Genomic DNA, 21,657 nt, shown 5'->3' on the forward strand with positions numbered 1-21,657 from the left:
AACTGGCCACAGCAAATAATTGATATTAAACATGTAATTTTTACTTTTGAATACTTCAGTACAAAGGATGTATTGAATAATTTAAGTGATATGTGTACACATATAAATCATGAGTCAAAACAGGGCTACATTTGATTGAATTATAAAAGGTATAATATGTAGTAAACTGAAGAGCCGTTTGGGAGCCGAAAGAGCCGGCTCTTCTTGGTGAGCCGAGCCAAATGATCCGGCTCACCAAGAAGAGCCGGAATTCCCATCACTATTGGTAACCCTTGTGCTGGCTGTGCTCCAACTTTATGTTCCCACCTTTGTTGTATCTCTGTTATAAACTGGTCAGACTTCCACAGGCAGCTGGAGTTGATCACAGATCACCATGCTTGTCTGGATAGTGTTTGCCGCGGTGGGTCTTCTCGCCCTATTTTTCCGCAATCCGCACTTTTTCCGGGATGTCCAATTTGTGCGTAAAAAGTTGAAAACGAGGAGCCGCATCCTGAAATACATGCAGACCAACTACTCCATACTGGATCGGTTCATAGACGCAGAGAAGGAGCACCCACACAAGCCGTTCATCCTGTTTGGAGATGAGACCTTTACCTACCGGGACGCGGAGGAGCTCAGTAACAAGGCGGCCCGGGTGTTCCTGCAGAGCGGCCTGCTGAAGCAAGGAGACACGGTCGCGCTGTTCCTCGGAAATGAGCCCGTGTTTCTGTGGCTGTGGCTGGGTTTGGTGAAGATCGGATGTTCCGCTGCTTTCCTCAACTGCAACATCAGATCCAAGTCCCTGTTACACTGCTTCAAGTGCAGCGGAGCCAGGACTCTGGTCGCTGCGGAAGGTAATCAGGTTTCATCACTTGTTGTGGGCGTCATGAAAACATTAAGTGCTGGATCTATGTGATGTGCCCTAACTTCAGGGTAGGTTTTTAGGGAGATCAGTCTTTCTTTTAATCAATTAATTGAGTTAACTAATTAAAATGATTGTTTTAATAATAAGAAATGTTTTCGGAGTAGAACTATATGGGCTCAGAACAGTCTCATAATACACACATGCACACAGAAGGATTCACACTTGTATTTCATGATCCGCAAAAGGATTCACACTTGTATTTTCGGATCCACACTTGTGTTTTTCAATGCACACACAAATGTGTTCCGTTTCATATACATGTAAATACAATCCAAATACAGAAAAAAGTTTTACATATGTATTTTTGATCCACACATATTTGTTTACCGTTTAAATCCCCTGAACCTGCAAACACAAACCGCTTTCTGTGCATAGATCGCTGTGCATGCGTGTGTGGGATTTTTGAGACTCCCCTGACGGTCACCCGATTCGTACTTGTAATTTCTTTCATCTATAGCCAATCAGATGTCTCCTGCAGTCTAAGCCAATCACATGAGCGCGCCCCCACGAGGGTAGGATTTCTTGCGTTGATGACGTAGCACTTCATTTACGCATTTTGCGCTGTCCGGACTCCGGAGCTGACGGAACATCCATGGAGCTAACAGGTCAACTTCAACATGGCGTCTAGCACAAGTGTAAGTGATACGTGTCTCGGCGTGAATGATTAAATATGTTTTAGGTATGAATTATTGTTATGTTAGTGATGTGTTAGCATGGAAGTAATATGGGTGGCATGTAATGCTAGCGTTTGCTGGCAAGTTAGCTATATAATGCTAATAGACTACCTAGGATTATAACCTTACATAGCTAACATTAGCCAAACATTTCTTTAACTTCTTTCATTTTCTTGCTTTCTTTTTTAGGGACAGCTTAGACAGAATGAATCCAAAGTTTCCTGCTCAAATTATTATTCAAAAATATATTCCATTGTGTTTAATGATGGGGTGGAATTGAACATTAAGAGCTGACGTTAAATAGGATTAACCGGTGTTGGTAAACAAACGGTCGAACGTTGAGCACTGTTGGTCATATTTTATCTATCTTTTCTATTCTTTTCCCCCCAGGAATCAGTAAAGCGTGAAATCCTTCAGAGACTTCAAGATCGACTGACATACATCTTTGATAGGACACCTGTTGATCTCGAAGGGCTACAGTTTGCGTGCCGTCAGGCTTTTGTTATCTTGAGTGCACTGGGTGACATTGTTGATTTAGGGAATAATATACAGTCTGCACTTGCAGACCTGAATAGCCTTATCCAGCAAGAGAGAGATAATCAACAGACATTTGTGACCCTTGAGTTGCAAAAATGTTGTGGACGTGGGCGTCCACGATTGAATGTGTCAGTAGAGGCTCTGACACATCTGGTTGAACTGGGACTGCCATCGAGTTGCATCGCCAGACTCCTGGGTGTGTCTAGAGCAACGCTATTTAGGCGGATGACCGAAAATGACATTTCTATATCTGCTTCATATAGTGGCTGCACTGATGACGAATTGGATTCATTGATCACCACAATAAAAAGTGCAATGCCAGATGCTGGCTACAGTGTAGTCCGAGGTGCTCTACTTGCGAAGGGACACAGAGTGCAATGGGAACGGGTGTATGCATCCATGCATCGTGTGGACAGTGTTGGTGTGCTCGCCAGGATGACCCGGATGGGATGTGTGGTGAGGAGAACATACACAGTTCCTTACCCTAAGTACATGGTGCACATTGACACCAACCACAAGCTCATCAGGTTTGTCTGCATGCTGTCTGTATGTAATCTGTTCATTTTATTATTTTTAATGTCTAGTTGTATATATCTTGTGAATGTAATCATATCATTGTCTATCATTGACTTCACAAAACATCAACAGATTTTGTGTTTAGGGGTTAATTCTTATCTTTTCCTTTTTTTTTAAAACAGGTACAACTTTGTTATCTTTGGGGGAATAGATGGCTATTCAAGGAAGGTAAGACTATTCTATTGTCAAGAACCAACAACTGCAAAATGTTGCCGAACATCATGTGGTTTTACTTTTCTAAGCTTCAGTTTATTTTCTGTACCAACAGGTGGTGATCTTTAGGTACACAATCTAATCTATAGTTAATTACATATCACCTCTTACCAAACAGACGATTTGGACTTCTAAAGTCACCTTATATTTTAAGTGATTCAGATCAAACAATATGCATTTACTTGTTTACTTAATTTCAAAATAAATACTTTGAAGAACTGCACAATATATGTCAAGAAGCTTGCCTGAGCTATCATGATATTCTGTTATACATTGAATAATTCTGTTGTGCGTTGTTCTCTTAATGTTGCACATTGTCATTTGACAGAAGTTAAACTGATTCATCAAGGTACTAATATGTTGTTTTATGTGTACTTGTATGTGTAGATTATGTACTTGAAGATAGCAGACAACAACCGGGCTGACACCCACTTGTGTTTCTTCAATGAAGCTGTGAACGAGCACGGGTTTCCTCTGAGGTATTCACATTATTTCATATGTAATCATTAGTGTAATTGCGGACCTTTCCATCAAATTTAGATGCTCCCCTCCAATGGCTGCATCAGTGACGACCACTTTACTTTTGATGGGACTCATTCATTGCAAATATTGTCGTGCTTTACTGTTAGTTCAAAGAGGCAATCTGAACATATAAGTTAAAACAATTGCCATTATAAACTGTACCTTTCCAGGCCACAAAAGTGCTGTTGGACACAGCCATATAAATTGTTAATTCTATGTGAGCCCCTCACATATGACAATATATAAGCTACATGTCAGATTTTCCCATCCCTCAGCTGAGATTCATGTAATGTACAGAAATATGAAAATATAATCTATTCACAAGCTGATGTGAACCATCCCTCATTCAGGTGTGGAAGATAACTCGAGGTTTAATAAAGTGAAAGAGAACTCTTAAGGGTTACAGTTAAGGACCTGTCCAGATATCTCAAATATTTATGTCCAGAGAGCCATTTGTGATCACATTATGGATGTAGATCATTATGGAATTGTACCCCTTGTTTTTTGGACCTTCAAATACGTATATTTTAACTATGCATAATTATTTGATTTATTTTCCAGAGTGAGAGGAGATCATGGTGGAGAAAATGTGGGAGTAGCACAATTAATGTTCTCAGTTCGTGGAACTGACAGTAACAGCTTCATTGCAGGGAAAAGCGTACACAATCAACGGTGAGTTAAACCTAATTTTGTAAGCTTATGAGCATATTTCTTCTTCTTAATATTCCCTTTAACAAACCTTCATAAGCACATGTTGAGACCATTCCTTCACAAAGAAGAAAATGACAATTTTCACAGAAATGTACCAGCCAAGCAAACATTTGAAACATTTGAAAACTCACTATGTTCAAGGTTCAAGGTTCTTTATTGTCAAACTAACATAGCTACAGAGTAATTATGTCGTTGAAAATCTTACAGTAGGTCACAGGCTTCTCCAACAATGCAACATAATAATACAGATAGTAAAAGTAATACAAAAAGAAAAATAGTTCTAAAATAAAGTGAGAGAAAAAAAGTGGAATAGTGCAGTACGAGTCTATATACAAGTTATAGGAATTATATATATTAGTAGATATATATTACTAAGTAGCAGATGAATGTTATGAAATTGTTTCAGCAGTTCAATTGTTTAACAGTCTCACTGCTATGTTTTACTCTCCTGTCAAGTCAGTTGATTTCTTTTTTAAATAAATGCAATTTTCAGTTAGAGACATTGCCATTGATTCAATGACTAGTACTGGGAAACTTTAAATTGTTCATAGTGAACAGTTTTGATTTTCTTTTAAGTTTAAAAAAAAATTGTGTTTTCTTCTAACACAGAATTGAACGCCTCTGGCGTGATGTGTTCATGAGTGTTACGGGTGTCTTTTACAACACCCTGCACTCTCTTGAGGAACAACACCTGCTTGACATCAGTAACGTCCTGCACATCTTCTGCTGCCACTACGTTTTCTTGCCACGCATCCAAGCCAACCTGGATGTGTTCAGTGAGGCCTGGGCCAACCATCCCATCAGGACAGAGCAAAATCTGACACCCAATCAGTTGTGGCACGTGGGCCAGCACCTGAATCCTGTTGCAGATCCTGAGCCTGAGGTAAATTGTGAATTTTCAAAACCATCACTATCTCTTGTTTATTATCAATCAATAAAAACCCAAACAGTATAATAAGTTATCTGATTCATAATCTAACTCCCCTTCTTGGATTAAAAAAGCCTCTGCTGGGTGCAAGCAAGAACACTTTTCTATAATATTACACTATTACCTTAACATTATTCCACAATCACTCCATTTTTTATTATTATAGAACAATTGCATACCCTCTTTATTTCACCTGATCACATATTTTGTAATAAGAAGCAGTAATGGCACAGTGCTTGCTTTAATATTTGTACACGCACTTTGTCTTTTTTAGGGTTTACTCATACCAGAGATTCAATGGGAAGAGAGTGGATACACAAATGAGCATCATACCGGGGTCAATGTCCCTACGCTGAACTTCCCTCTCTCAGAACTTGAAATGATGCAACTGCAAGACAACATTGATCCATTGGAAGAATCTGAATGTTTCGGAGTGGACATATATCTCAATACTGTCCAATACATTGAGAACTTAATTGAGCACTGATAGTTGTTACACATTTAACAACTATAGTATGATTTGTGTCATGATTTCAGTTATTTGGCAATGATGGAAAGTTAATCATTTTATATTTACATAGCTTATGCTTGATTAAGTTAATCTCAATTGCATGATTTGACATTTTTCTTTTGACTTATAATTGGAAGAGAAATGAATGGAAGTGTTTTTAGAGATGCATTTTCAGTCAGGATCAAACACCGTTTCAGAGCAACAGAATTACATTCATTTTACACTCGGTAAAAAATAAAAACTTTGTAAAAGAACTATTCGGAGTATACTGTTCAAGGGATTGGGCATTGTTAAAGTGTAACAATGATAATGGACAAACAGTCTTTTTCCAAATGTCCTTTATTTATAAAAGACGGTAGGTGTACCAACTGTAACCCTGTATCTCACACAGTGTATTGAATAGAGAGGCAAACCCTTCTCCAGAAAAATACAAAACAAACTGAGTCAGTGTGTAGCTACACAAGCCCAAAGCCTGAATTGATGGAACTGAGGGCCATCATCAAGTCCTGGTGGAACTTTTCATAGGTTTGGTAGTGGCTTGGGAGCTTCAATTTTAGGAAGCAGGTGAGAGCCACTGGGTATTTTGAAGTAACAACCTCAACTTCAAGGTTTGTTGTGAGCAGCTCCCACCCGACCCAGAACTTCAAGAGGTCACGCAGCACCTTCGGAGATGCTATGGGAGAGAATTTGTTATGTATGCGATACCTCAAATTGCATTATAACAAAACTTTAAATTTGAGCAGTAAAACTTGCAGGAATATCAACGGTTAACTCATGCATAGATTTGTATTTGTACACCGATGTGTGTGCATATTATTATTAATCAGAACTGCCATCTCTTCAGCTGCACTACAGCTTTAGCAGTCATTACACTTAAGTAACTAGTTTAAAATAGAGATGTAATAAAAAGTGTTACCTTCCTCTATGAATTGCCTCAAAAATCCAGTGACGAGACTGACTTTCTCCAATGGAACGGCGTCGTCCTCGTCTTCATCGCTGTCACTTTTGGGCTGTGGCCAGTGGATGTTCTGGATCACAGTCTATAGGGGATCAAATACAAACGTGTTCTTTGCTAAGATTGAAGCTCATGTTATATGCTACAGAATTATCTTAAAATTGTAAAGCATTGATTTAAGATCTACACACCAGTTTAAGAGCCCCCAACAAATGAAATTGCATGATAGTGTTTGCAAACAAATCCCTTGAATAACATAAATCCAATAAAGAAAATGGCACTTACCTGTGAGTTCAGCTCATCATTTTTCTCTCTTGGAAATAATATGGGGTGGACATCTGGCCTATTTGAAACAAGCGGCCAGATTCCCGTTTCTTTAAGGCCTTTGCGAATCTGTTTGATAGGCTGCCTAACACGGTGAAGTACCTGCAAGTAAAAGGAACAATCAAACGAGGCACTAATGGAAAAACACCACAGTAGCAGATACAGGAGGACTTACAAAGCAAACCTACTAATTACCTAAACATTGTATTGTTTAAATAAAAATGGTACAATATAAAATGATTACTGCATGGGAAAGAAGTTCCTGGAACAGCCAGTCATGATTGGTGGAGGTTGGAACAGGGAGGTCCCAGGACAGGCAAAGATCAGTCACACTGGTGGTTTCTTGAGCAGTAAGTTGTGTATTCTTGAGCTAAAACAGGAAAAAAGAGGACATCATTTAAATGCATGCAAAATTGTGTACGGCAGTCTGCAAAAGTGGACAAAAAGCCTAAATCTGGAAAAATCAAAATGGGACACAAAAAAGCGTTGGAAATCGTTTCTAGCTAAACAGCCCAGCCTTGACACATGAATGGAATCTTTTTCATAATGCACAAGATGACAAGTGTATGTAGCATTGTGGTGCAGTGGTGTATGACATGTCACTTTTTAACTAGGACACTCACAAAACCAATTGTTTCACGGTGGTCAAGATCAGGACAGTCCAGCAGGGTAAGCGCTGATGCTGCAGTATCCGTGCTCCCACCAGTCAACAGAGTCACTACAGGCACACTTAGTCCTGAGAAACCAAAACCACCATGCAGGAAGGAAAGGCCTATCATCCGACCTGCCATCTCAAACAGGTTGCTTTCCCGAAGCACAGCAGCTGCGGAGGGAACCCGATGTTCCATTTCCCCTTCAAAAAGGCTTGTCAGAGCTGCACAGCCTTAATAAAAAAGGAGAAATAGTTTAGACGCCATGTATTGCTATAACGTCATTTTTAGGTCAAGCTATATTGAGTGTTGGTTCAACTGTGAATATGCATGTTGTAATCTTTGTTGGTTTATTAAGATTTAGCTGCAAGTGGTTATTTCAATTGAAAGACAAATGGGGACACCCCACCTAAATTTATACTGAAGCCGGTCTTCAGTTTCTGCATGGCCATTGACAAAACGTGTCGGTTGACACCTTGGCCGACTGCTGCATCCCCTTGAAAAGACGACCTCATTTAGAAAAGTACAACTAACAAGATGATATTCAACATACACTTACCAAGAGACAACATGAATCATCCTTCAAGCTTTCAATACAATAAATGTAACTAGTTCTTTCTTCCTTGGTCTAAGGGACATGAACTTAATCCTCAACATGCAAGTAAAAACAAACAAAAAGGCAACAAAAAGGCAAAATTCGACCCAGATGACTACCTATAATGAAACATGAGAAGTTACACTATTTATTAATACCTCTCAGCCTGCACTTTAATGGAGCTGCCCAGTTAACATTGTTCATTTTAAAGAATGAAATCAATGAACTGTCTGTTTCTTCTTCTGCGTCAAACATGTCGATTGACAGAAAGAGGCGTGGACATTCATAGTTACGTTCCAGCAGTTCCTCTCTAAACAACTGACATGCCTTCCGGGCGTCCACTTCATTGGCCCATGCTGAAAACGTAATTTGAAGAAAAAAAAAGTGGTTGGTACAATAAACTTCATAATATGTCAGCTTCAATTTTAAAATAGTACTTCATTTATTGTCTCATTTAGTAAGCCCTGTATTTTAAAGCAATATATTAAAAGGTAGTAACTTGAAATCAATTATCCTTTCCATATTACTGGATCAAACATGTAACAAGATTCATTTTGGTGATCATTGCTATTTAAGTGTTTGTGAGTAGTCACTGTTTCAAACTACACCACAGCAGTAATTGTTCTGAATAAATAACCTGCTGAAACTGTTGCTGGCAATCTTTGAACTGAAGGTCCTGGCATTTCCTCTGTCCTTGGCATTTCCTCTGTCCTTGGCATTTCCTCTGTCCTTGTCATACTGCTATGATGAGCAGGGTCCATTCTTGGAAAAGACAAAACAAAAAACATACTCACAGGAATGGAAAATAGAGACAAGTGATGAGTGCCCATTCTTTTTTTACATATTTCTTCTTGCATATAGGCTCCATCAAACAAAGTAATTTAAATCAGATCCCTAATAAGTATTTCGGCTCTGTTATGATTTCTACATCTACATTTCTTAAAAATGCATCACATGCTCTGATGCAGCTGCTATAGCTGTAACATTACAGCATTTTAAAAACACAAAAAAGGAACAAGCACATTCACCAAACGATATCAGTGTTTCCCCTAGGTTTACTGCTTTGGGGGGGTGCTGCCTGAGCAGGGGGTGGCATTGGGATATATATTGTTTAAATCCTCTGGAGCAGAGAGAGGAGCTGTGGATTATTGTTATTGATTAATGCATCAGTGTTTCTTAGGGTCAAAAACACTAAACTCACTACTTAAAATGAAAGCGTTTAGTTTATTTAAACACCTTGAATTTCAGGGGGGGCGCGGTGCTCCGTTGGCGGGGCGCAGCGCCCCTCCAAGACAATGGTAGGGGAAACACTGGATATCGTTATTAGGTTTGACACTTTTTATATGTTGTTCACCTCACTCAAAACATGTCTATCTTCCATCTTTTGCTTGAACAAGTCAAAACTTCTTACCCTTCACCACATGTGCTTGCATGAAATGAGAGGACATCAATCGGGTAAGACTCAAGACATATAGGGCAAACCTGTAAAAAACATAAACAAATGTCAATACCTTTAAAACATATCACATTATTATAAGAAAGGTTTTATGTTTAATAATTCTCTCTCAGATAAGTGATACAGGAAACATAATTATATGATCAAAAATGAGTACATAGACAGTGTGCAAAAAGTCAGTTTGGTGAAATGTGTTATACCCTACCTATATACACACACCTGCAATCATACTGTCATTATTTACTGAAAACAATAAGGCTTTTATACTAAACTGCAAAGTAACTTTAACAGGAGAAGACAGCATCAACTACCTCTGACGATTCTTCCATCCCTGTGTTAGGTGGATTTGGCTGCTCAATCACTTCATCAAGAGAAGTCCCAGATTCACTCTCCTAAAAAACAAAAAAGGTACAGAGAATTGGTTCTATAGACTTTGAAACAGTCATTTGAGCAAACTAAAATATTACATCTTTATTTGATAAATTAGAGAAATGTTTTAATAACAGCTTACAGTCAATATGTCATTACATTCCTCCACATGTAAAGGCAACAGCTGCAAAGGCATTTGACTACCACATGTTATGCAGGTTGACTGTGGCATCTTTGCAAACTCTGCTGAGTCATAGGGTAGTGGTTCAGTAGAAAGTTGCTCCTGGAGTGGAATTACAAACACAATGTTTTTTCCATTGTTGGACGCTGTTTTGAGGAGCCTTGTGGAGTACCCCTCGGAGTCAGTAGGGATTATGGACAGCTTTCGACGTCCACTACCACCTATTTTAAAATCAAAATAGGAACAACACAAGTGTGCTTTAAAACCAACTGACAGTACATACATTAATATTAGGGATATACGTTACACTTTGTCAGGCAAACTTTAGTACTGTTTTATACAACTTGAAAAAGTGATATGAATGGTAATTCAAAGTAGGGGCGTCAGAAAACACATATGTGGGGCTTCTGAGTGTGAAAAACACAACACAGCATTTTCACCAATGGAGATGAGAACATTACCTGCTGACTTGAAAAACATCCAGCCTCCTTTTAATGTTTTCAGTTTGGGAAATTCTTCCTCAACCGAAGCCATAGTCTTTAAAACAAAGTGAAATAACATACAATATTCAGCAAGTGATTCACATTTTAAATCTTTGAGAAATCTTCAATACTGTTTATATGATTACCTCACTGTGCAATAAGTTGTCCGGTAGATTTAGCATCCTCTTTCCAAGGCCAGCATAGGCAAGTGGTAGCTCTTCCGAGCCCTTTGGTGTAAACTGACTGGGTCCCGAAAGGACATATATATGAAAGTCCGTCCGTTTGACGATGCAAGGAGCCGGGGTGGGAAATCGTCTTTTGCCTCTTGGCTGATCAGTACTGAACATACTTGGGAATTGCCTGATGTGGGAATGACAAAAGGATCTGTGAGACTAGACATTCTATTAAATGTATATTAAGATTGTTATATCATTTCCAAATCCTTAGCTTGCGTTGATGGTTGTGTTAATAGTTTGAACAAATTGCATGAATAAAAAGCAAAATCATAGTTAATATTCTGTCGATACAAAAACAATCTTGACACTTAGCTTTATCTTACCAAAATATTTCTTTTGAAAATATTAATATATTGTGTTTGGGACGTTTCAAGGCAAGGGGCTGCTAAAGGTTTTAAAAGCAGTAATGGGGATATAGAGGATACAGACTATGGAAAAATGTTTTAAAACATTAACTCAACATTACATTAGAGTCATGCGAGGGGTGAGATCAAATATCAGATGTTTACATATCTACGGGATTAAGCCACAGTTTGATCTTGTACTGCCAAATGTAAAAAAAAGTCTATTAAATCACCTTCTCATCGCCTGCCTCACCCTAACATCATTGTGGGATTGGACGCTGTCTACCGCCCTGACTGCTACGCTGACCGGTGCACCCTCTGCTATGCTCACTTCTGGTGGAGTTGGAGTCGCAGACAGCTCCCTGGCTATTAATTGAACTAAAGCCCGTGCTGCTACCTCGACCCGAGGCGTTACACCCTGTCAAACAGTCAATTAATTTTCTCTCACATTCACTTCACTGCAACATTTTACTTGGTAGCAGAAGCACCTAATAAGAATGGGGGATCGTTAGACCAACAAACTCGTTAGTTCGTTAGATCGTTAGACAGACAACGCTAGCTAATGTTAGCTTATGGAGCTCAGCTACAACACAGTTAAGCTAACCAAAACAGTTCTATATAATTCTCGAATTAAACAACTAACAACTAAGCAAAACCAATCCTTCATCATTTAGGAGTATTTCATAATTTAAACATAACTTACACTTGGAGCGGGAGGCGCGCGACCACCAGACGCCATTTTACAGATGACCTCTGACCTGACAGCGCAAAAAGCGTAAATGAAGTGCTACGTCATCAACGCAAGAAATCCTACCCTCGTGGGGGCGCGCTCATGTGATTGGCTTAGACTGGAGGAGACATCTGATTGGCTATAGATGAAAGAAATTACAAGTACGAATCGGGTGACCGTCAGGGGAGTCTCAAAAATCCCACACACGCATGCACAGCGATCTATGCACAGAAAGCGGTTTGTGTTTGCAGGTTCAGGGGATTTAAACGGTAAACAAATATGTGTGGATCAAAAATACATATGTAAAACTTTTTTCTGTGTTTGGATTTTATTTACATGTATATGAAACGGAACACATTTGTGTGTGCATTGAAAAACACAAGTGTGGATCCGGAAATACAAGTGTGAATCCTTTTGCGGATCATGAAATACAAGTGTGAATCCTTCTGTGTGCATGTGTGTATTATGAGACTGTTCTGAGCCCATAGAACTATGTCACTGTTTTAAGTCAGTTTTTTTTTTTTTTTTTTTTGTAAAGGCTCTGGGAGATGCAATTTGCTTTCGACTAGGCCTAATTCATTTCTTTCGAGTAAGAAGTAACTAAAAGTAAACTTGTGTCACGTGGAACTATCTTTTTTTTCAAGTAAATGTCCTTTTAGTGTCAGAAAGGAATGCACAGAGGATAGGCAAACTCATAATATGGACATCATAATGTGAACCATACGTACATAACAATTTGCTGCAGGGGAAATGATCTAAATACAGCAGTGCCAGTGGCGGCCGGCCCATAGGGGCGCTAGGGCATGGATGTATAATAAGAACTGGATACAGTGTGGGAGGCGGGGCCTCATTCATTCCTATGAGAGTTGCTCATTCGCGCATGATGATAAAATGGCCCAACTTTTGAGAGAGCGAAACGTCACAGATTACCCGGCATGCCTGAGAAGTACCCGTATGTGCGCTCATAGCGCATGCGCAACTTTAACCATGCCCCCCAAAATGCTCGTTCACATCAAGCACGTCAATTTGCGTACACGTAACAGCACCGCACGTTCATGACAGCAAGGTAATGTTTGTTATTATGATAGATTTGATATAGAGTGGCGAAGTCACGCCCACTTACTTCCGGGTAATGGGACCTTATTTCGGAAAAATTATGCATTGAAGTCAATGGGGAGAGAAAACTTATCTTTCGATCCCGTTTGAATTGTGCCATGAATTACAGATATGATGTTTGTCAATCTTAAAAAATAATTTCCATGTCAAAAAAGTCACAGTTTGTCGTAAAACTGTTGAAATATAAGACTATGAAAAATACGTAACTAGAAAGACTACAAATCCCAGAGTCGCGTAAGTGATGTCACAATTGTTTTCCTCCACCATTCAGATACCTAAGATCAGCGCAATATAGATATAATCTATCTATATGGCGCTGGCTAAGATAAGATAACTTTAACAAGATGCCTGTGTGCTTAGTACCAGGTTGTTATTATACCAGCAATGGGTCTTGCTCGTTCTTTTGCTTCCCGTCTGATGAAAGGACCAGGAGTGGCTTGATCAAGTTAGCTACCTAGCTAGTAGCTAGCACGTTAGTTAGCATTACAGCCTTGTCATTTTTATTAGCCTTAACATGAAGTAACATTAAGTAACCCAAAATGTTAAACAGTAAGAGTAGTAGTCATATTTCGTGAATCCTTTGAATAGTACTGTCACCGGTGTGATCATTCTATAATACACCATTTAAGCCCGGGGGAGAAATGCTAACGCTAACGTTAGCATCGGCGATCTTCTCTACTTCATGCTATCTGCACAAATGGTTGACATTAAACATTAAAACGACCAGGCAGTTCAGAGAGAATCAAAGGAAGGCAGGCAGGCAGCTTTGCATGACATTCTTCAGGACGTGTTTCATTGTGGTGATAGTGAGGGTAGTCAATCGTTTTGTTGACAAGACAGTAGTGACGGCCATCTTGGTGACGTGTGTTGTTGACCAGAGATGTAGTTCATTGAGCGTTTCACACAAACAAATGTGTTACTTCACAGTTTTACGACACATTTTTTTTTTTTGACTTGCAAAATTATCTTTTAAATTGACAAACATCATATGTGTAATTCGTGGCACAATTCAAACGGGATCGAAAGATAATCTTTCTCTGTCCATTGACTTCAATACATAATTTTTCCGAAATAAGGTCCCATGGAGGTCCACCGGAAGGGGAGGGACTTCGCCACTCTATTAACGAGGCGGCAGTTAGCAGCTAGCGGTTAGCTAGTAATTATGCTAATTTACACATCAATCGTTATGTACTTTTATATTACGCTGTAACAGGATCTAGTGATATCCAAGCAACAGAGCTTCATTTAGCATGAAAGAATTATTGCACTGTATATATATATATATATATATGTATATATATATACACAGTGCAATAAGCTTCTTAGTGCAATAAGAAGCTACAGGGACGTTAATCTACGTCGGTAATATTAACTTTATTTAATACAACATTTACGGTACAAGATTTAATCATACAGCCCATGTAGTATAATATTTTACAAATGATGAATTACAGCAAACATGTGCAATATATCCATTATTACAGCTCCGTGGGCTGGCAGTAAGGCGATATGGGTCCGTTCTTATTGTGCATCCATGGGTAAAGATAAACGCATGTAGTGCTGAACACGTAACATGAACGTGCCGGGCGGCGCGGTCCCGTGGGTTAGATGCGCGTTCATAATGCAGAGGGAAATAACTCACAGAATAACGTTATTAGCACATTTTTACAACTTGAGGAACGAATGTTTTTAATAAGGGCTATACAAGTGTTCATACTGGGTAGTTTATTTAGTTTAAAAAAAAATATCCAACGATTTACAGACCACTCTTTCCCCATGTAAGTCAATGGAAAAAAGTGTTTCCGGGCCTGGCAACCAAAAGGAAGTGAAGTACCGCCGTTTGGCCAGCACGAATATTTTCATCTGAGTCCGGCGCACTTCCTGGGGGCTTGCGCTAGGGGCGCCGCCCCCCCTCTTCCCACATGTTTGATTGTCATTAAAAAAAATAAATAAATAAATAAATAAAATTTATTTTTTATTTTTTTATTTAATGAACAAGGTAAATATGATATAGTTGATATCAGTAACATGTATAATCTACAATAAAGTCTCGTTTAAAATTGTTTTACAATGTCTAAAGTTACTGATAAGTCACATGTTTCCTGCCTGTCCGCAGCGTGTATCATTACCCTCTCTTGTCCGGGCGGTAAGAAAGGAGCCCTCAGCCAGAGCAGCAGCAGCCAACAAGCTGACTGTTGCTATCTGTAAACTATGCCGCCGAAACATAATTTCAGCCAATCAGCGTTGTCAGATCTGATGCTCAAAGGGCGCCCTGTCAGCGCCCTGGCCTGTGTGTCTGTGAGTTGTTTGGACTCGTATCCAAGGTGACGCTACAGTAGTTGTCGAGGATGGCTGCGTCTGCAGGTGGAGACTAGTGGATCGCCAGAGCTGTAGATTAACATTTACATGCTTATTGTAGTTGTAAGGGCAATGCCTGTAGCACCATGGAGCATATGTGTGGGCTGGACCTGTATTCTACAGGAAAGGAGTGAGCAGAGGGTCGAGTTGTCGATTCTTGTTCAGTTTTCATCTTCCTCACCCTCTCAGACTTTGAGTTGCGCACGCTGCTAAAGAGACGTGCTACCATGGAAACCAAACAATGGTGTAGCTGTATTAAAGTCCGAGTGGAAACAGTCGTGAGTAAATCAGATTTTGTCAGAAATCGGGAGAAATGCGGGAGAAATATGACCCCGGGAGGAAACCGGGAGAGGGCAATGGAGTCTCCCGCGAAAATCGGGAGGGTTGGCGAGTATGGCTGGCGCGCGCACGCACACACACACACACACACACACACACACACACACACACACACACACACACACACACACACACACACACACACACACACACACACACACACACACACACACACACACACACAATGTTCGTATTTAGTCTCCTGATTTTAAATGGGAATTAAATAATTTGAGTGTTCCCAAAGCACCAGTGGGCCTACTGTACTGTTGCAGAGTTTTGGAAGATTCATAGCTAACCACACTGAAGATTATGGATTATCTCGTATTTTTAAGCCTCAATTTGTCCTCCCCCCCCCTCTAACATCACCAGAAGTCATCATTTAAGGGGTCATTTCTCAAAAATGTCTTCCGGGGGAGGATCCCCCCGGACCGCCCTAGTATGGTTTGGTCACCACTTCCATAGCCCCACCAAACATATTTTTCACCAGCCGCCACTGAGCAGTGCCTTGTTGTCACAATTTCCACTTCCACTAAATAATGGTTTCCCCCTTGACCTCTCAGATGTTTTTTTCAGGAGGTAAAAGTATCCACATTTCACAAAACAAGTAGATTAAATAAGGTAAAAAATAATTGGTATTTTTGACTTTACTTCTAAACACTGGTGCATGTGCAGTTAACCACTGCCTCAGCTGCAGGGAAGCACAAAGGAGATGCTCATTTTGTTTTCTTGTCAGAGTTACAGGATGCTGTGGATGAGGTCTTGCCCGCTCTGTTGGAGCAGCAGGTCACTGTGTTCATCCTGACTGACAGATGCCAGACTGCAGATGTGAAGAGCTTCAAAGATCAAATGAGCCAGGCCTCCTCTGAGCCGCTGTCCAAGGATTTAAGGTCACATTTAACCCTGCGGAGTCCAGCAGCCTACATTTACACATCCGGGACAACAGGTGAGTTTCCTCAGGTGCAGAAATCCCCTTTTGAATGAGCATTTGTATATCAATAACTGACCTGAGTTACCTTGACTTCTTGTAAAAAAAATAGTAGGAAAAAAGTATTGAGGAATTCAATTTGATTCCAGGAAGGAACTTTGTTTTTCTTGTATTTCTTTAATGTGAATACAAAAATCCATAAAGAAAGGAAAGTCTTGATGAATTAAAGTCATTGAGGACACTTGAAAATGCACATGTTTCGGAAAGTAGAGAGCATATAAATGAAGTTTTTCATATTGTTTTGCTGTTTTAATACAAGGCCAACATTTACTTAAGTTCATCAAAACATCTTTGTCCCCAGTGGATATTTATCAAGTTGTTTTCAAGAATTTAAAGTAACATGGGGTGAGTTGATACAAATGGTACAATGGTTATTCTGTGGGTGAAATAGGCCTATTTCTTAAAATGTTCAGTGTACAACACAACATGCCTCTGGCTTCTCTTTCAACAGGTTTCCCTAAAGCAGCTGTGATCTCTCATGCCAAACTGTGGCAAGTAGCCTGCATCCCGTCTCTAGCAGGAATGAACTCTGATGATGTGCTTTATATCAGCCTCCCTCTTTATCACACCGCCGGCTTCCTTGGATTTGCTTCAGCTATTGACAGAGGTAAACACTTGTGGGTATATATATAATTATCTGGTAAGGAAACGTTTTAACAGCATCAGCAGTTTTGTTAGGCAATATAGGTGGTGTTGTATTGTATTTTTCTCACTAATTCAATGAATTAATACAAAGTTGGTTATTTTCAATCAGGGGTAGCTCATATAATAAAATATAAAGATTAAAGCACAGAGGGGTCGAGGAGAAACCCAGTCAGACTGACCCAATGGCATCGAACCCTAGCAATGAACAAACGATTACAAGCGATGTGGCAGAATCTGAAAGACTGATCTCGGGTTGAAGATTACATTACATTACATTTCATTTAGCTGAGGCTTTTATCCAAAGCGACTTACAATTACCAATTACAGGGACATTCTCCCTGGAGTAACTAAGGACTAAGTGCCTTACTCAAGTGCACACTAGTGGTGATGTTCCAGGCGGGATTTGAACTCACAACCTTCCGATCTTCAGCCCACCTCACTATCCATTAGACCACCACTACCCCACCAAGTGAGGAGGAAGTGTCTGTTGTAGCAGGAGCAGCACAAGGCTCCCCATACTGCCCTGAACTCCAAGTATGCCAACTAGTCCCTCCAGCACAAAGTCCAAGAGGAGTCCGAAATAGCCAGCAGCAAACATGACTTCACCGTGGGACCAGTTTGACGGAGATGTTGATGATATTCAGGAGGCAGCAAGGGGAGGGGGAAGCCAATCAAAAGCTGAAAGCCATGATGGCAAAACAATTGTTATTGCCAGCATAAAAAACAAAGAGGAGGTGAGGATTGACAACATCATGATGGAGATGAAAGCACTGAAGTTCGAGGAGGCAGAAGAACAGGATGTGTATCAGCCTGGCTCAGCTGATCTGCATCCTCCCAAAGAAGATCCAAATCCTCCAGTGGGCTGAGTAGCATTTGAGACATTGTGAAAGGCCCCAAACGGGCTGCCTCTTTTTTTCAACCCCATCAAGTTCAACACGGAGTTTCTGGAACAGAATAACAGTGGAAAACTGGGCACCTCGCAGCCGCATCCTTCCTTGAGTCTGACTCCATCTTTGTCCAGATGGATCAGCGTAACTCTCTCTCTTATCATAGTTTTAGGAAACATTGGAGTTTGGAGCACAGACATGTGTTTGTGGGTCGATCATAGATTTGTTGAGAGGCCAAAATTACCAATCGTATCCTCTCAGTTGTTTTTTTGTCTGTTGCTGTGTGTAGGTATCACAGTGGCTTTGAGGAGTAAGTTCTCTGTGTCGCAGTTCTGGAACGACTGCAGGAAATATGACGTCACCGTCATACAGTACATAGGGGAAATCATGCGTTACTTGTGCAACACACCAAAGGTATCACAGAACTAACATTGATGATACTTTAGTGCTCACCAGATATAAAAATAACTGTTTTTTTAAATGTTTTTTCCCCGACAGAAACCTAATGATCGAAGCCACAAAGTGAGACTTGCAGTAGGCAACGGGATCAGAGCCGATGTTTGGAGGGACTTCATCAGCAGGTTTGGAAACGTTAAAATCAGAGAGTTTTATGGAGCGACTGAAGGGAATTTTGGTCTGATAAATTACAGCGGCAAGATCGGGGCTGTGGGCCGAGACTCCTTCCTCCATAGGGTAAATTCCCAGGTTTCATTTCACATTATGAGGTTAAAGCTTTTAATCAATGAGCAATGTTTTGGCTTTACTTTTCTTTCTTTTATCTTGCAGAGATACTTTCCACACGCTGTGATCAGATTCGACGTTGAAACAGAAACACCTCTGAGGGACTCCTCTGGTTTATGCATAGAGGCTGCCAAAGGTGCATTATTACCGGGGCTGTGGGGAACAGAAGTAGAAGTCACATTTTAAAAAGTAAAGAAATGTACAAATATTGTACCATTTGGGAGCCCCCCGCCCCCCCAAGAAAGAAATACAGGAATAAATACAAATGTTTGACATATTTTATACCTGATGGAGTAAAGAATTATCTTAGAAACAATCTTTATATTATTATTTTGGTGAACCTTTGGACATACAGCTGTTTTTAATTATTATAAAGTTTTACTCAAGTTGTTAGTTATAAAAATGACACGACAGCCATGCAAGCAGCTGTTTTATTGAGCAAAATACTTATGTATAAGGTCAACACACCAGTATATGTGTGTGTATATATTACAAACACGTACATATGTGTATATATTTCATGATTGTGATGAACTAACTGCAGGTGAGCCTGGACTCTTGGTTTCTGAAATATCCTTGATGGCTCCGTTCTCGGGGTATATGGGAGACCTGCAGCAGTCTGAGAAGAAGAGGCTGCATGACGTCCTGAGGAAAGGAGACTTGTACTTCAACACTGGTGACCTGCTGCGCATTGAGGAGGATAACTTCATCTACTTTCAGGATCGAGTGGGAGACACTTTCAGGTGAGTGCATCTTGGAGTTTCAGCCACCTGATGTTTGACGTTCAAAGACCTTGAACACAGCGTTAATGTGTGTTTGTTTCCAATGCTAGATGGAAAGGAGAGAACGTGGCTACAACTGAGGTGGCTGACGTGATCACGATGGTTGACTGCATTAAAGAAGCCAACGTTTATGGAGTGGAAGTGCCAGGTAACCTCACTGTATATCTTCTCTTTGTTCTTTCTGTCACAGCAGAAAAGTGATGAGCAGAAACAGTGAAGTTACTTACAGCCGCAACTTACCAACTGTTGTTTTCATCATTAAATAATCTGCATCAAAGGGTTCTGTTGAGTAATGGCCTGTCTAATTTACAGAGAATGTCTTTGATCACACAAGTTTATAATTCAATACCTCAGTGTTGTATTTTATATTGCGCCAGGTCTGCCAGGTTTATATTGGAGTGTATCAGTAAACAGTCAGTAACATTTTATTACCCCTTTCTGTATAGCAGGTATTCACACTTGCTTAACTAGGACCCTGGTTATATAAAGCAGTCAGGGCAAAGTGCAAATAGGTGAGCTGAAAAGCTTTCCAGAAAACATGGGGGAAGTCGTTATTTTAATTTTACCCTATGATTTGTTCTGCTCACTAACATGGTCGACAATTGCAGTTGGCATCAACTTGGACATTAGTTGAAAAACCTCCGATATAAAAAGTATTTAATAAATTGTGCAGTGGAAAAAACCGACTTTCAGACATTTAAAACAAAAAATTACCTGTTCTTACCTATTAAAATATCCGTTTATGATCCATTATAGCATTATATTGTAACAGGCTTACAATCTAGAGCCCTTGCTTCACAATTGTAGTTTGTACTGTTTTCAACTAGATTGAGACATGTTCTGCCTATAAGTTAAATGCATGCTATTTTTCTGGTTTCCACAAGGGGCATTGCTGCTCAATATAATATCAAGTGATATTTCAATGTTGTCATTTTCTTTTACACAGACCTCCTGTGAAGGACATCAAAGCAATTTTTGTAACATCACTTTACTCCTTCACATGCAACCTGATAACATTCATTCCCTGCTCACAATTTGTAATTTTTGTAATTTTTTTGAAGCTCAAGCTGAAATGACCTCTGCAGAATATGTTTATTTCACTTCTGTTTAACTTATTCCAGGTCATGAGGGGAGAGCAGGAATGGCTGCCATTAACTTAACTGAAGGACTCAGATTTGACTCGGCAGCTGTTTTCAAACATGTTGAAAACTTCCTGCCGGCCTACGCAAGGCCACGATTCCTGAGGATTCAGGTACTTCAACTCCAGTATTTTCTATACTTTACTAGATTGCTTTGGTTTATAGCCTTTTATTCTTTCCTTCCCTTAATAACTCATTGTTCTGTGATTACAGAGCTCCTTGGATGTTACAGGCACATTTAAGCATTTGAAGATGAAGCTGGTGGCGGAGGGTTTCAACCCAAATCAAATCACCGACCCGCTCTACTTTCTGGATGAAAAAGACAAGAGTTACGTCCCACTTACCGTGGACAAATTTAACTTGATCACATCAGGCCAGATCAAAATGTAAAGTCTTCACCTGATGCATTGCCACATATCAGCCACCTCTGATGTCCAGTGGAGTCTTGTGATTTTATCATATTGGTTAAAATGTGTACTTCTACTTTTTCAGTAATTTCATATGTTTATTACTATTTGACTTAAAACCTCCTGTAAAAAGCCTGTTTGATTTGAGATTAAATGTTATAGTTATAGTTTCTACGCAATGTTTGCGATTGATAAAATACTAACTTGACGGGAAAATGTGCGGTCCTCCACACAAACTCTAACCCATGCGTACGCACTAAGCACAAAAACGGGAGAGACGAGAAACTGCGACACCGTTGGCAGAAGGAAGAATGGAGAGAAATATGTGGAAATAATACCATAAATAAAATGTTACCTCTC

At 39.9% G+C, this 21,657-nt stretch overlaps 3 protein-coding genes across 7 annotated transcripts; 2 read left to right on the forward strand and 1 right to left on the reverse strand.

Annotated features, from left to right (window-relative positions):
* Positions 1-289: 289 nt before the first annotated feature.
* On the forward strand, positions 290-21,559 carry LOC117491415 (very long-chain acyl-CoA synthetase-like). Of its 2 annotated transcripts, XM_034141383.1 has the most exons (10): positions 291-833; positions 16,445-16,654; positions 17,148-17,303; positions 18,518-18,642; positions 18,727-18,921; positions 19,015-19,105; positions 19,514-19,712; positions 19,802-19,899; positions 20,873-21,003; positions 21,104-21,557. In XM_034141383.1, exons 1-10 carry the CDS (start codon positions 374-376, stop codon positions 21,278-21,280), a joined length of 1,842 nt encoding a protein of 613 aa, XP_033997274.1. In that variant the 5' UTR covers positions 291-373; the 3' UTR covers positions 21,281-21,557. The 2 variants fall into 2 exon arrangements, with proteins under 2 accessions (XP_033997273.1, XP_033997274.1); XM_034141382.1 differs by having other exon boundaries at positions 290-833; positions 18,727-19,105; positions 21,104-21,559.
* LOC117491418 lies at positions 1,454-5,811 on the forward strand. The gene is made up of 7 exons (XM_034141386.1): positions 1,454-1,539; positions 1,969-2,642; positions 2,814-2,859; positions 3,292-3,383; positions 3,988-4,098; positions 4,747-5,020; positions 5,340-5,811. The coding sequence occupies exons 1-7, from the start codon at positions 1,522-1,524 to the stop codon at positions 5,550-5,552; spliced, it is 1,428 nt and encodes a 475-aa protein (XP_033997277.1). The 5' UTR covers positions 1,454-1,521; the 3' UTR covers positions 5,553-5,811.
* On the reverse strand, positions 5,898-10,945 carry LOC117491414. Of its 4 annotated transcripts, none has more exons than XM_034141381.1 (13): positions 10,735-10,945; positions 10,568-10,643; positions 10,068-10,327; positions 9,868-9,948; positions 9,512-9,582; positions 8,738-8,862; positions 8,424-8,456; positions 7,915-8,001; positions 7,479-7,738; positions 7,100-7,225; positions 6,817-6,957; positions 6,493-6,616; positions 5,898-6,249 (listed from the first exon to the last, which is right to left on the reverse strand). In XM_034141381.1, the coding sequence occupies exons 1-13, from the start codon at positions 10,933-10,935 to the stop codon at positions 6,032-6,034; spliced, it is 1,803 nt and encodes a 600-aa protein (XP_033997272.1). In that variant the 5' UTR covers positions 10,936-10,945; the 3' UTR covers positions 5,898-6,031. The 4 variants fall into 4 exon arrangements, with proteins under 4 accessions (XP_033997272.1, XP_033997271.1, XP_033997270.1 ...); XM_034141380.1 differs by having other exon boundaries at positions 7,915-7,992; positions 8,394-8,456; XM_034141379.1 differs by having other exon boundaries at positions 8,394-8,456.
* Positions 21,560-21,657: the final 98 nt, after the last annotated feature.

Source organism: Trematomus bernacchii, unplaced genomic scaffold, assembly GCF_902827165.1.
Source record: "Trematomus bernacchii unplaced genomic scaffold, fTreBer1.1, whole genome shotgun sequence".
Lineage (NCBI taxonomy): Eukaryota > Metazoa > Chordata > Actinopteri > Perciformes > Nototheniidae > Trematomus > Trematomus bernacchii.